This window comes from Catharus ustulatus, chromosome 13, assembly GCF_009819885.2.
Source record: "Catharus ustulatus isolate bCatUst1 chromosome 13, bCatUst1.pri.v2, whole genome shotgun sequence".
NCBI classification, from domain to species: Eukaryota; Metazoa; Chordata; class Aves; order Passeriformes; family Turdidae; genus Catharus; species Catharus ustulatus.
The window spans coordinates 137,896-153,097 of NC_046233.1; the positions used below are offsets into that span (position 1 = coordinate 137,896).

The 15,202-nt window shown below is 39.3% G+C and overlaps 1 protein-coding gene across 6 annotated transcripts; it reads right to left on the minus strand.

Moving 5' to 3' along the window:
* Positions 1-1,687: 1,687 nt before the first annotated feature.
* On the minus strand, positions 1,688-5,592 carry TRH (thyrotropin releasing hormone). 6 transcript variants are annotated; one of them, XM_033071215.2, is made up of 4 exons: positions 5,261-5,592; positions 5,119-5,171; positions 4,003-4,214; positions 1,688-3,163 (listed from the first exon to the last, which is right to left on the minus strand). In XM_033071215.2, exons 3-4 carry the CDS (start codon positions 4,196-4,198, stop codon positions 2,586-2,588), a joined length of 774 nt encoding a protein of 257 aa, XP_032927106.1. In that variant the 5' UTR covers positions 4,199-4,214; positions 5,119-5,171; positions 5,261-5,592; the 3' UTR covers positions 1,688-2,585. The 6 variants fall into 6 exon arrangements, with proteins under 6 accessions (XP_032927106.1, XP_032927105.1, XP_032927107.1 ...); XM_033071214.2 differs by having other exon boundaries at positions 4,003-4,220; positions 5,261-5,591; XM_033071216.2 differs by lacking the exon at positions 5,119-5,171 and having other exon boundaries at positions 5,261-5,591.
* Positions 5,593-15,202: the final 9,610 nt, after the last annotated feature.

Here is a 15,202-nt window from a genome sequence, read left to right on the forward strand (position 1 = left end):
GTGTTCTCATTCCTGAAGAGCCCCAGCCTGTCTGTCAGACAGATAGCGCACTTCCTCAGGGAGCTGTGCAACTGCAAGGCCTGATTCTGCACACTCACACTGTGAGTGACAGAGCAAAGCTAGTAACTTGTGGATGTTTGCATGGTTATGAAATTCTTTTAGGTTGTAATAAAAAGTGCCCATGAGGGGAAGGTTTACAATAAAAGTAAGGTGATGAGAGAGATGTGCAATTAACTGATTCTTGCCTTATACCTACACAATATAAATGTACCTGTGTTGTTCATATTGCTAAGAGATTGCACTATGTTTACTACTCAGAGAAGCATAGCATTACAGGATAATAGTTGGCTGTTTTTTGCTTAGTTCCTTAGCCAAACTCCAGACCCAAACAGCTTTTAAGGTGTAGATAAATCTGACACATACTTAACTTCGAACTTGTACTTGTGTGTGCTTCATAGTCACAAAAGAGTGAAATCTCCAGTGGCAGTCAATGCTCTGAGAAGGATATCTGTAGGAGGAGTGTACTTGCCTGTTAGTATGTCAGCAACACTGCAGATAATATGAAGAAATTAATAGAGATTAAATTTTCATGCAGATACTGGGAGGAAATGTCTTTTTGATCAAAACAAGAATCTGAACAATTTGAAATACTGGAGTGAATTAAAAAGAAAAAAAGAACTTTTGAAATATGTAATCCTTGCTGTCACCCATGTTTACTCAGTTGATACTTTTTCTTTTGTGTTTTTCACTTATTTTGAAGATTTCATAGCAAGTGGTGTTCCCAAGGTTTAAGAAGCATTTAGTCACTGCCAGAAATGGTATATGAAATGGTATTCTTCAGAGAAATTAGTTTTTCCCTGATAAAATGCAAATGAAACATTTTAAAAAGCTTCATATATAGAAAGTGTGCTGAAGGAAGTTGAAGTATATGGAGTGTCCCCACCTATCTTCTCTAAAGATTTCTTCAGCATTGTTTATTAGAAATCCCCTGTCAGTAGAAGATTTCTGTCCATTGTCACATACTGAACAGCCTATTACTGCCAAAGTTAGCAATTGTTTGATAGACCATGTTAAGTGTTGATCAGCCTGTGAGAATTTAACTTCAGTGAAACTTATGAGGTGATTAATTATTTTCCTTCAGGGTAGCTAAACTGACTTCTGCAAAGCTAACTTCTGTAACTGAGGAGGAGTTCTAAGTCAGCTAATGTGTCCTGCTGGTATTGAGGATGAATGTTGATGGAAGATATACTAATTTGTTCATAAAAATAACATTCTAGCAAAGCATTGATGTGCTGTAACCTCTTTGAATGCAAGAAGTGATATGAATAACCCAGTGGGCTCAGTAGCTGCATATCAATTGCAAAAAACAGTATTCTATTGTTTAGACCCACAAACAGGAATTCAGCTTCTCGTCAAGTTCTCTGTGAACTGGATGACAAGGTTAATGTGAGCATAGCCCAGATGCGTAGTTTTGTGTGTCATACAGGTGGAAGATTTTAAAAGGGAGTCTATCATTCTTCCACTTCAATAGTGAAACAGTTTTAAGTACAAGCATATGCTGACCTCCAGCATGCAAGGAGATTATTTGTAGAAAAAGACTCCTTGATGTTATTTTATTTAGCTTGAGTTGGTTATATGTTCTTCACGCTATTGCAGTGTATTTGCACAACCAATACAGACACCAGAGTTGACTATTCATGTTTATTGAATAATTCATTTCAAATAAACACTTTTGGAAGTCTGACCACAGAAAGTAAAAGCATTCCTTTGAGAAGAGAGAAATCAGAAATCCTCACTGGAAAGAAAGGATCTCTTCTTGCTTTATTATTAAATGTCTGAAGAGAAGGCATGATTTCAAGTGGCATGACTGAAAGTGTGGAAATACAAGGGAGGGTGTTCTAGTGTAGGCTGTACACAGTCAGGGGGATCGCAGTGTGTGCTTGAGATGTTCAGGGATGCATTAAATGTTTGCACTCTGTAGCCTCTTAGGTAAAAAGGGTTTTCCTATGCCAGTTCTAAGTCAAACTATGAAGTCACTCATTTATTTTGTTCCAGTTGAAACTGTTCCTGTCTCTCTTAAGTGCTTACTGTCTGGACAGATTGTAGTGTACAAGGACTCAGGTGTCCAGAATGTTATAATTTAGAACTGAAAACCTGCTCTATTTAATTTTCAAACAATTGGCATATATTCTTTTTTCTCCCCCACTGTTTACTGATGTCATTGATATGAGAGGAAGCCATATAATTATTCTACTTCAGTAGCATCAGAACAGAAATTTAAGAGCCTGTTTTAGTAATTTAGGAACATATAGTTGGATTATTCTGGGGTCTGGGCTCCTAAGAAGATAAGCACTCTGCCTAAAGTGGGGGAATTGAAGATTCTCAGTACTTGCCTGTTCCATTCAGATGGCTCTTTTAGTTCCTTTGCTTTAAGTGTATGACAAAGCTATTAACTTGGATGGGAACATTAACATGCTGGAAGATAGGTGCAGAGGTCAGCAAGGGAAGCCAAAAAGGAGTGAACTGAATGTTTTGGTGATCTGGCAGTTTACTTCACCAAATGCAAGTGCTACACAATTATTTTTTCATTCCTCTGTTTTACTTTCCCATGCAGATCTCTTTCCGGGATGCTGACGCTTTTCTTCTACCCTATCTCTGCTAACATCTTCTACCAAATCAAGCAACAAACTGCCTTTGTGACAGGTGAATGACTCCTGAAAGTTGCACGGGCCTGTGTCATCTGAGCTGTCAGAATTCCAGTGCCTTTTTCCAGGATGCTGGAGTTTCTCACCATATAGGTCTACCTCATAATTCCAGCCTCTTTTGCTAGGACGCTGGTGCTTATACATCAGATATCTTCTGCCGGGATGTTCTCTTTTGTATAACTTGTTCATGTAGGTTAGCTGTGCCCTAGGGCTGTTAGCAAACTGATCCAACAGTGGCTTTCTGCTGGGAGGCTGTTGCCTTTTCAGCTCCAGATAAACATCAAGGTCATCTTCCCTCTCTCTTTTTCCTGGATGCTGCCTCTTATGAATGTCTCCATAAGATGTCTCTTCCTCAACATCTCTTTTTCCAGGATGTTGTCTCTTCTCCAGGTTACTTAGGTACTTTTTCCCAGAGTGTTGTCTTTCAGAAAGCCATTGTAGCAGAGGGACATTTGATTCTGTCCAAGGAAAAGAATAACATTAATAAGACCCCATAATCCTCCCCAAGGAAGTTGTAATAGGAATTTGTGGAGCAGGATCATAATTTGTTGTTCTCTGAAAGCCAAGTCAGTATTTCCAGCTATCAGTCATAACACTATTAGTGTCTCTTACTCATTCTTAAGCTCTTCTTAATATTTCAGGTCTTGGATCAACACAACTAATTCTCAGCATTGATGTGAAGAGGGAGGATGATGAGGCCAGCTCATCTTCTATTCTGATAGAGCCCTGTGCTCCTGTTTGCCTGCAGGCACCTCTGTGCTGTTTCTTGCAATCCCTGAGTCTGATCTTCCACTGTTGTGACTACTGGTAGCATAGTGTCTACAAGATGGGAGGTGCAAACAGTGGAGCAGCCTCTAGCATTCCCAGCCGTGGAAAAAGCCCACCTCTGTTGGGAGGGTAGGAACCAGTGGATTGAGGCAGTAGGTGAATGGCAGCACCCCCACCTCGAATTTACATTAGGTACAGGGTCCACCACTGCAGAATGTCCTTCATGGGTCCTCTTAGAGCTTCCCTAGGGAAGTACCTGCTAGACAAACAGGTTTTCTGTTACAGGCAAAATTTATTATGCAGCTGCTGCTTAGTCACAGTACAGCCTTTCCTGAGCAGAGATCTTAGAGAAGAAAGCATTTGTGAAGAACTGTCTGTCAGTGAATTGCAACAGCCCTCTTATCCTTCCCCTCCCCTCAGCTCCAGTACTAAGTATGAACATTAGGACCTGGAAATCATACCTTGGATCTAATGATCTTAGCCAAGTGCTATGTCATCATTAAATGGGTGCCCCCAATGATATATATACCTTTATTAATGTCCTCTTCCTTCTGGGCTTTCTTGAGGACAGACTGAAGAATGAAGCTTTCAGATCTCTGAAGGATGTCATCCAGGGGACTTTTTCCTATGTTCTCACTCTCCTCTGGAAGGAGCTGTCCCTCGTTGAAGCAAACACCACACAAGGTCAAACAGAAGAGTAGCAGTGGCAGCTGGATAAATGGCATTGTGGGACAGGGGTTCCTGCAACTTCCATTGGACAGAGAACAACAGGGGAGGAGGATGGAGCAAGCAAACCTAGCAATAACAGCAGTATTTCCAGACACTGAAAAACAATTATGGCACTACTGCAGGTTGAAGTCTCTTAGGGTCTTTCCTCGTTTCTGTTATTAACCTCTCAGTTTCTTTTTATGCTCCAAAGCATCTAAATTCTTCATAATTAAAACCAGGTAGTTGTTAATTTTTCTGGCAGAATAAATATGATATGAACTTCCTAAGGCACAGATGATTCTCAAAAAGTTATTTTACTCTGCCTTCTGCCAACAGGCAAACATAATTTCCCCCTTGAACTCTGTATGCACAAGGTACAGACATCTATGCCTTCTATGTCCACCAGGCAATTCCCTTTGCTAAGGATTAATTTTAAAATGATACTGAGATTAGCAGCACTTCCATTCCACTTTCAGTTAAAGCCAAACCCAAATAATCCACTATGTTTTTGCTAGTTTTCTATACATTTAAAGTAGCCGTGTGCCTGGGTATTTGTCAGACAAAGACGACAGCTATGCTGTGTGGGGCAGGGAGATTTCTTGCATGGAAAGAAATGAGGGAAGTACCTTATATTTTTTTCAGAGACATAATAATAACAATAATAATAATAATAATAATAATAATAATAATGATAATTGTATCCTCTATTACCTCTTGCCCAGTTACCAAGTGTTTTTCTATTTCTTCTAGCTAGCACTGAATTCCTAACATGCTGAGGGATTTATTTTACAGTAAGCAGAGTTCCTTCAGCAGAATAGAACACATCTTTAATACTACTATAGCAGTCATTTAGCTTAATTATATCTTCAAAACATAAAAGGAATGCACAGTTCTCTGAAGTCCTACAAATCTTCCAAATAGAAAATGAGTTCGTTACCTTTCTTATTGGCAGGTTTTTATCAGTTCTGATGATATCCTTGAGTAACAGCCCTAAGAACATCACACAGGCAATTTGACTCAGAGCAATCTTTAGACAGAAAGGTAGAATCTGCTAAAAAGGAAATTATTTGATAAATTACCTTATTTGTAGTTTCAGATTTTTGCTTGCTGCATCTGCCAAGTGCTTCAAAGCTGTTTGTGCAACTAGCTTCAGAGTTGCCCTTTTGCTGCTGCAGAAACACAGAGTGTCCAGCAGAAGCGTTGCCGTGTGCTCTCTGCATGACTCACATCCCTGTACTTATACTGTACTGCCTCTGGACCCTTTATGCAAACAGCTCTGAGGTAATTTAGGGGATATGATGTGATTTTATTTTTTTTTTACTGCTCTCAGAGAGCTGCATTTTGAATACATTTTAACATTCACACAGTTATCTGCTGGCCTCCATATATCTATGCTTGACTCCCAGAAATTGTTATTTTCCCATTCTCTAAAGAGATTATGTTGAATTTTATGTAACTTAGCATAAAGAAAAGGATATTTTCTTTTCTTAACAAAATAAGCTTGTTTGTCCTCTATTAAGCAAGTGTTTTGAAATAAAAGCAGAGGTAGGTAATTAATTAGGCTAGGGAAGAAAGACAATGGCAAAAATGTAATGGATTATATTTAAATAAGTGTATACCATGGGTTCTTGTTCTGAATGACACTATACAGTTTCTGGCTCACAATTCCTTTTTTTTTTTTTTTTTTGCATAGGCTTCCACAAAGAGTATTTTAGACTATAGGGTGCATAGCATTAATTATTAAAACATGTTCATATTGCTGCTATGTGCTTTAAAAAGTGTTATACTATTGTAACTGGAAATAAGACTCCCTGTGTTTAACCCATCTGTCTACTTAAGATCCTGCTCCTCACAGTATTGCTTATACAGGAGGCACAGCTGCTTGGCATTTCCTAGGTGTAGTAACTCCTTAAGGTCTCTCAGGTACTACACCTGGGTTTAAGCAATTACTGTATTGCCCTATAAATGAAAGTGGGCATCAATGTAATGGGAAACTGTCTGGTTTCATTCTCATTAAAATCTGCTTCTTGACACTTTTGAGCTTACATTTAGAGAACATTGCATCCCCATGCAAAGCTCCTCAGCAAAATTATATTCACAATGCAATGCCCAGGACTTCCAGTCTGGCCAGCTTTGCCTCTTTGCTCAGACTTATCTTATTTTGGACTCATTTAGTAGAGTTTTTATGCTTTGTTTAAAGGAAGAAAGTTAAGATTAGGCACCTAAAAGAGTTGGGTTTTTTCCATTAAAAATTTCCCTTTTCTATTTCACAGCTAGAAGACTGTTTTTAATAGGATATCCTTCCTTTTAGATTTCTGCTTTTTTCCAGCTACATTTTTTTCAGTTCCATTTTCCCCAGAGGTGATTTTTCTATTTAAAAGATTTCTGGAAGTTTATTTTATAAGTGTAAATGTGCTTTCCTCCCTCTCACTACTTAATTACTCATGGCATTGAGGTGAATTCATGGGTAGGAGGGAGAGTTTGTTTTCTCAAACTCCAAAGTGTTCCAAGCTATACTTTCTTGTCTTGTCACAAATACATTGACACCCCAGACTTGCCCAGAGCTTGTGTCAGCACAGGGTTTGGCTCCCAGCTCTATTTTATCACAGATGCATCGAGTCCCTCAATATTTTGTATCAGCTCCATTGGGGAAGTTCCTGATTTTTCTTTTAAACATTTTCAAGGGCACCCCAGCTTCACAATGGGCTTCTAAATGAAGAAACTGGGAGTTAGATAACTCCTCCAAAACCAGAGTCAGACCCGTACATGTGATCTGTGAGGACCGAGGTCTGTGTTGCTCCTCTCTCCAGCTTGCATGTTGCTTGTGTTGCTGGCTGCAGCCACTAACCATGCATCACCAGGAGCCTGGTGCCTCCACTTGTGCTGAGCTCTTGTCCAGCTCAGTGTGTGTGTTCATAGCAATGGGGCCTTAGCATTGGGGCTGTCTCTGGGCACACAGTTGGTCCCTAAGAAGATCTCAAAGGTGAATAATGAGAAAATCTGCTGCTAACCCTAGTCTCATCTCTGTTTTAAAGAATATAGACACTCATGTTTTGTGCAGTTAGACAGCCATGACATAATGAAGTCAGGCAAAAAGTTCTCCTTGGTAGATTTTTGAATTTTTGCATCTTGTTTTGACTGCCTTGCTCTTTTTAAAGTGCTTGTGAATTGTTTGCTAACAGAAATGAGAGGCAAATCAGCCATTTTGTTTTCTCTGGAAAATGTAAAAGCACAGTTTGTTTATATCACTTCTCCCAGTTTATTCCTTGATTGAATTAGGCAGAAAATTAGGGAGATAGATATCATTAATAGGTGGTCAACTCTCTCTTTCCATGTGATCTTCTTAGCATGATCCTTCCTGAATTAGAACAGGTAAATAGTTGGCCCTGAAGGAGGATGTATTGTATTTTTGTGAGAGGTATCATTCCAGCTTTTCTTCATTTTGATTTTAATGACATCAGAATGCCAGAGTGTGTACAGCCACAATGATCTTTAGATGATTTAGTTAGTATAGTTAGTTAGCATAGTAGAGTTTTACAAGGGAGGCAAGCCTTCAGGAGTGCAGACCTTTCTTAGGCTGGAGGAAATGCGTTCATATCTGAAAGTTTCTGTCCTCTTAGGACTAAAAAAGGGCTTGTAATCCCCCAGAACTGTCAGCTTTTTATGGCAATAGATGTCACTACAGTAGAGGATACCATACCTAATCTACAAACCTTGTATTAAATATTAATCATTACTGGAGGCAGGGTTCCAAACAACTTCTAACTGCTAGTCCCCAAGATTTATTTGCTAAGTAAATGGACCTAGACAGTACTGAGTAAAGACATGTGAAGGAGGTTTTTGAAATGCAGACTACTGTGGTCACCTCCAGTGTTAGCAAAAGTGATCCCTTTGTGTAGACATACCCAGCCAGGAAGGCTTCACTGTGGGCAGCAGAACAGCTTATCACAGCCCAACTGGTTTTGCTGCAAGTCATCACGAAACCAAAACCCTTGAGGAATAATGAGGAGAGCTTTCCCATTCATTTTCATTAGCTGTGAATATAAAATCGGGGAAGGAAAATGAAGGTAACTTGTCTACCCTGTTCTGTTTCTTTCAGCACTGAGCCCCACCACAGTACTTTTCTTGTTGCCTAGTGCAACAGTCTGTAGTGGTAAACACTTGTTTGTGATATGAGCTCTGAGGCTTTTGGGGGCAAGCTTTAGTTAGAGCCAAGTGAAAGAATTGGCTGGGAGAATCTGGTGAAGTTTTTGAAGCTCTCCTGGCTGATGCTGAATGGCACTTGAAGCTTAACCAGAACATAAGGATGTGTAAAGGACGCCTTTTGAAGGCTGTGTAACCTTCAATTGACACCTCCGTCTCAAAAATTCCAGAAATGGCAAAACCTTCAGCTCTGACTGTAAGCCCCAGAGTTTCATAGTTTTGCAAACATAAGAGTGTTGAAGCTTAGTTTTTTTAATTCTTTGAAACTAATAGGAAACCCTGTGAGGAAACTTAATATATGGAGAGATTAGGTCTTCTGTTTTGAATAATGAGTAGGATGAGTATTGAAGGAGATTGAGAACATTTATTTCTTTGTGAGGAAGCCCTTAATAGAATTACTGAGTAAATTCCACATAGAACATGTACACAGCTCCCCTCATCAATTTCAATACAAAAAGGGAACTATTATATTGGAAGGAAAGGGCAGTATCCCAAAAAGCATTGAAACTGTTGCCAAAAGGTGTATAAATAACATGTTGCTTGTCTTGGCTAAATAGTTTTATTGTTCCATGAGGAAGCAAACCCAAAGCATTATGACATTAATGCCTCATATTGGTTTACTGACAGATTTTTCAATTTAAACAGCATATTATGGAGCCAAAACTTGACAGGCTTAATTGTATACTTAAGAGTCAGACTAACTCACAGTTTGTTCCTTCTGGGATGGTGGCAGTTGGGAATTAAGGATCTCAATAGATTCATTGTAGCGGTTCTTTATTTTGTAATTATCCACAATGTTTATGCAGGGTCATTTCTATAGTTTTCTAGTCAAGAGAACTCTGTGATTTGGGAAGAAATTGGCCAGTGTCAGAAAGAATATTTCTGTGCTCTTTTTCTTGTTTCAGGCACAGTCCAGGGTCTTTCAAACCATATAATGTCACTAAATGAAACAAGCATGACTCTATGCCTCCAAGCACCAAAAAACCTCCAGCTGCCCAGCCTGCTGTTTTTTTCCACAGCTGCTAATCACAGAACTCAAGATCTAGTTCACTTCCAACAGGGATTTAGTCATCAGATGAAGCAAATTTACAGCTCAGTTCACCTTGCCAAAATACTGTGTTTGAACTGGGACAAGTTTCATCATGGAGCAAGAATAGATTTGAGGAAATTTGATTTGGGATGATACAAAACATTCAGCTTACTTTTCAAAAGTAATTCTGGTTCACACTGTCAGGTAAATAGCAAAGTCAGTTGGATGTTTGTAGATAGAAGATCACTACTTCCATAGAAATTAAAGAAGTTACATGGTTATGTGTTTGCTCTGTGCCTGTCCCTTACACTCACTGCTAATACATACTAATTGTGACAGAGAAGCCATAACTGGGTATGAAGAAGCAAAAATTTGTGAGGTAGAGTTGATAAGAGATTTAGTGTTTGGTGCCAAGTGTTTGAAAGTGCTGGTTTGGATTTTGAAGTCCACAATCCTCAGCTTGCAGCCAGTCCAGCACTCCTGTCCAGTTCATTAGGAGCAATCAGCACAGAGCATATTTGGATAATCTGCCTGCCAGTCCTGGCTGATTCAAATGTCACGTACAAGGCTCGAAAACTCCTGAAGGCTTGACACACATGGTGCATGCCTAGTAGGAATTGGAGAGCACAAGTAAAAAGAGGGTATAAAAGCAGAATGAAAAGTTCTGGAACTTTCCCTTGTTCCTGACTGTAGAACATCGTCCTCTCAAAATTTAGCTATTTCTATAGCAGCTTTTAAAAGAAGTATGTATCTTATTGTTGCTTGTAAAAGACAGCTGTTGATTTGTATAAATTATTCTGTAAAGTGATTTTAGTCCTGGCTTTAAGGATGCAACACAAATGTGATTTACCCTTATGTCTATGGTGATCTGCTAAGGGAAATGGGCCTGTGGCAGGACCACCTCAGCAAGGCAGATGTGTTTGTGCCTACCTACACAAAACCCCCAAGAACAGCATGTGTACTGGAGGAGCATCCTGGAATCAAATGTAGAGGGGATTGTAGAGGAATTTTGAACAGGAATCTAGTTTAACTAGTCAAGTTAACTTCTGGTACCAGTCATGTCAGCTGATCTGGTTTAAACAGCTAATAGTTCAAATATTGCTCCTTCTCCTCAGGTATTCCTGTGTGCCTGTGATGATGAATGTATGTTGTGCTGAATTTTACTAATGAAGTATTCTTCTCTTTTTTTCTAGTACCTTTCTTTTTCTTAATAGTTACAAAGTTATTTGGTCTACTCATTTTGTGAGGGCTTAAATTTGCTGCCCTGCAGTAAGATTAGACATTTTGCCTTTTCAGCTATGGATTTTAAGTGTCCTGTAGCATAGCAACAGACAAGATGAGAATCCTGTTGTGGTAAGTACTATGCTGAAGTAAAATCTGAAACTGTCTTCCCAAGGGAGTTAGAATGAAATCCAGGTGTCTGTGCATGCACCTACATGTCCACCTACACCTATCATACATCTACACATGCACCTGGAGATATATGAAATGATGAAGCGAGAGGGTGGAGTAACCATGTCAGTTGTGTTGGCCTTAAATATGATATTTCAAGAGTTTGGGTAGCTGTAAATCAACATCAAGCTAATCAGGGCCGTGTCACAGTTGATTTGTGAGCTTTGCTGCAGTATTGCAAAAGATTGTGAAAAAAAGAAGACAGTTATTTTATCCTAGCATGGATTTCTTCCCTTGTGTAAGAAAAGGCTTATAAGAAAGCTAGTCACTTGCCATTGCCAGCATGATGGAGACGTGCAGGTTTTGCTGTTTGATTCCAGCACAGGCCATTTATAGGAAGGTCTTAGCAAATAGTAATGATACAGTTTACTGTTTCTGGTATTGTCCATTAGTCCCACTGTGTCTGCAGAGCAGTGGCTACTGGAATTTTTACTCCTGTCACTTGCAACCATTACTAATGATACCAGTGAAACTGGAAGCTCTTACTTAGAATCCAAGCTGTCACTGCAGCAAAGGTATAGATTTGTGGCACCAGAGGTGTGGCTACAAGTCAACTGGGAAGTGCTACTGCCTGTACTTGACTAACCAGAAGCCACCAGAGCTCTGATATGCTGCCATGTGTGCCTTGTGCAGAGCACAGTAGGTTGGGAGTCCTTTCTTCGTTGGGTTGTGTGAATTACCTGGTTAATATGAGGGAAGATCACAGAGTACTCGATATAGAACTGCTCCCCTGCCCATAGTGCACAGTTGTTTAGATCAAGCTTGATGTGCAAGTGAGAGACTTGGAGAGGGAGGAAGAAGGTGTCCACAGCCAGTTGTACAAGTAAGACAATTTTCATATTCTACTATGAGCTACATAATGACAATGACCTTTATCTAATTTGCACCTTTATAACTTTCATAGTCATTGTAATAACAATAGACTCTTCCACGGGTGCTTAATGGGTTTGTTTACAAGCAAACAGCATAAAGTGAGAATCAGTAGGTATTCAGATGCCATTTTGGGGGCAGGGATTGTAATTATCAGACAATTACAAGACATTGTTCTTTATGGGACAATAAAGGCATGTATGTGTCAGTCAGGTATCTGCTGAGACCAGGAGTAGTATTGATTTTTTGAAATGGTTTCTGTGATCTTCTCGTGGATTTCTCTTCACATCAGTCCAGCTGGCAGACTGTGTGCATCACAAGGGAAGCTGAGTGAATGAACATGTTGCAGTGGAGTAGAAGTTCTTTGGTTATTTAACACCTGCTTCTGCTGAGAAGACTGTGAGGCACAAAGTCTATATGCCTCTCAGGTTTTGTGTCATTCTCTTCCCCTGGGTGTTTTCAGCTAAGCCTGAACAGGAACAAAGATACATTTTAAAGTAGCTGGAGAATGGTTTGCAGATGCAAACTATAGCATGTATGTTGTATTTTTATAAGCATTAAGCTGGGGGACCACATGGTTACTTGGTTAGAATGGAGTCTGAGAATTGAGCTGATTGTATTTCTGTCTCTTCCACTGAATTTCTCTCTGATTGTCAGTGACTCATTGAAGCAGAAATCCAACTGTAGTTAAAATCGGAGTCAGACTTTTCATAGGTGGTAACTGGAATTAGGTAGACCCTTATATATCTGAGTTTTGTGTTCCCTATCTACAAATAATCTATAGTGATACAAAACAGTGAGTTTTGATGCTTGTGACATGCTTTAAAAGTCACAAACCATGACAAGAGAAGTAAAAATTGTTATTTATAGTTGGCTGGGGTTTTTCCTATGGAGCAAGTAGACTTCACCAAGCCCAGTGGGGCTGGCATGCAAATTTAAGTAAAGAAAATGGTGAATATAAAACTCGTGTTTAATTGGACTCTGGTGAAGCTTTGGTGTGGTTAATTGTGACAAGAACACAATTGTATATCATACATTTATTAAACATCAGAAATTTCACATGATTATTTCTACAAACTGCTGATGCCTTTAATAAACAGTTTTCTCCTCCAGATTTCTTTCTTTCCTTGTCAAAGCTGCTATCAGATTTGAAATGTTCTATGTTGATGCCTAAATGGTGTGATGGAATTCTGGAATGCACTCCTGGAATGGCTGGTGATGGTCTTCCTTGAATGTGGTAGAAGAGAACGCAGGGTATGAAAAAGGGACATTAATAAAAGCAATCCTTTTGTTAAATTTCGTCTGTGATGATCTATACGTAACTTATCAAATGCTTACAGATCTAGAAACTGTAAAAAAAGGTAAAACAACTAGAAAAAGTAAAAAACTGCTCTTGGGAGTTCCTTTCAGACCTGCATTTCCATGAGTGATTCAGAGACCATCATGGAAGATGCAAAGTTAAAGCTTTCATAGCATTATTTTTTATAGCTTTTATTAAAAAATATGACCCAATATTTTGACATTTGAAATAGCTTATCAAGACAAAGAAGCTGATAGACTGTTTTTAAAATACTTTCTGGATGAACTTGACAATAATCTGTGATTATTTCTGAGTTTCTGCTGTTCACATTGAGTAAGTAAAGGTTAGTTCTTATTGCTTGGGCAAATTATGAAAATGCCATGGATTGTCTGATAAGTAGGTAGTGCCTTTGATCACTAGCTGTACTTACAAACACATTGCCACTGTCATTTGGATAATAAATCATCTCTAAGACAACACCAGGATAATCCGATTGACCTTTTACAACTACTTGTGCTTTTACTGAAAAACAGTAACTCCATCTTCACTGGAATCACTTTCAGTTCTGCTTAGGGCCAGGTACAGAGCAAAGCAGTCGCATGGGATGGAAGAAGGCATGTACCAGTTTTCTTTACTTGAAGGTACATAGCATTGGTCAATACAGTCCTGGAATGAGGACCTGGAAATAACTGCTAGATGAATGCTAAGTTAAGGATTCCTCTGTGAGTCTGTTACACAGTTCAGCTTGAACTGTGCTGTATTAAGTGTTTCACATCTCTGCCTGAAGCTTGCTTCTATGAGCAATGGTCCAGCTGCTCTTTAGGATGCTGCAATGAAAAGAATCTGGAGACTTCAGCCCAGCAAATTGTCTTTATCACCTCTCTGATGGACAGGAGGTGCTCTGATCTATGCTCTGATCTATTTAAGCACAAGATCTTCACAGAATTCTGCAAAATTAAAAGTTCTGTACATCCCTTATAATTTCTGCATATGAGCACATCACCTCAGGTTTTCCAATGGTAAAAAACATTTTTTAAGGCTCCTGCATCAAGACTGGCAGAAGACCTTGTGTAAACTGAAGAACAGAGAAAATCTTGCAGAGATTCATATAAGTGTTTACATTATGCATTTCTGTTTCCTGTATGTAGTGTGAGATGAGTGCCTAGCTTAGAAAAAAATTGTGTGCAAGAGTACCAAGAAAAAGTGAAATTCTTTATTAAAGCACTAGAACCCCAGTGTTGATGACAGGTAATGTGAATTTTGCCTTCTAGAAGCAAAGCCTAGCATCCCTCTGAAGGGGCTATAACTTGTCAGTTGCTGATACCCTCAGGATTAGCTTTACCTTGGTGTTAAATAGGGCATTCCATACAGCATAGTAAAATGGCATCAAATCCAGAGAGCAGAGTCGTGCAGGGAGCAGTTTCTGACATGCAGGCTGCCTGGCATTGGCATTAACTCTGTCCCAGCCAGACCCAGTACAGCAGTGGTTACAGAGGGGCTCTGAACTATGTGTAAAGAGAGCTCTGACTCAGCTTGTTCTCTTCCCGGTTTGGATAAAGAAATCAGTTTTGCCAGTCAAGACAGATGCAATGTGCTCACATTGTAGCAAACTTAAATTGCAAGGTTATTAAGTCGATTTCAGCCTCAGGTAGCTACAGACCACTTAATTACAAGGTTTGTGATCTACCGTAGTAGAGAGTTTTGGGACCTTAAGAGGTAAAACAGTATCTGATTACACAGTAGATCCTGGTTTATTTGGATGTCTGCTTCAGAATATGGACTACAAGGTGATATAGTCTGGACCTTCCTACTTAATAATTCAGCAGACTACAAGTTCTGCAGACTGCAGTTTTATTACCACTAACTTCTGTTATTCAGAGTTCTCAGCTTCCTGACAAATTGACAACACAAAAAATTAAAACCAATGTAATGACAGTGAATTTACAGTTAAATGGTGACATTTCCAAATGGTTATTTTCCCATTTAAACACAAAGGAAGTAGTCAGGTTTGCTCAAGTAGTTGTTGTCTTGGTCACTTTGGTCCTTTGAAAATCTGACAACGTATTGAACAGTGGCAGCCTCTAGGTACTACATACTGTCCTCTTTTTCTGGCTGTGAGAGAAAAAACAGAGCCTTACTATAGCATGTGAATCAAGATCATCCCTT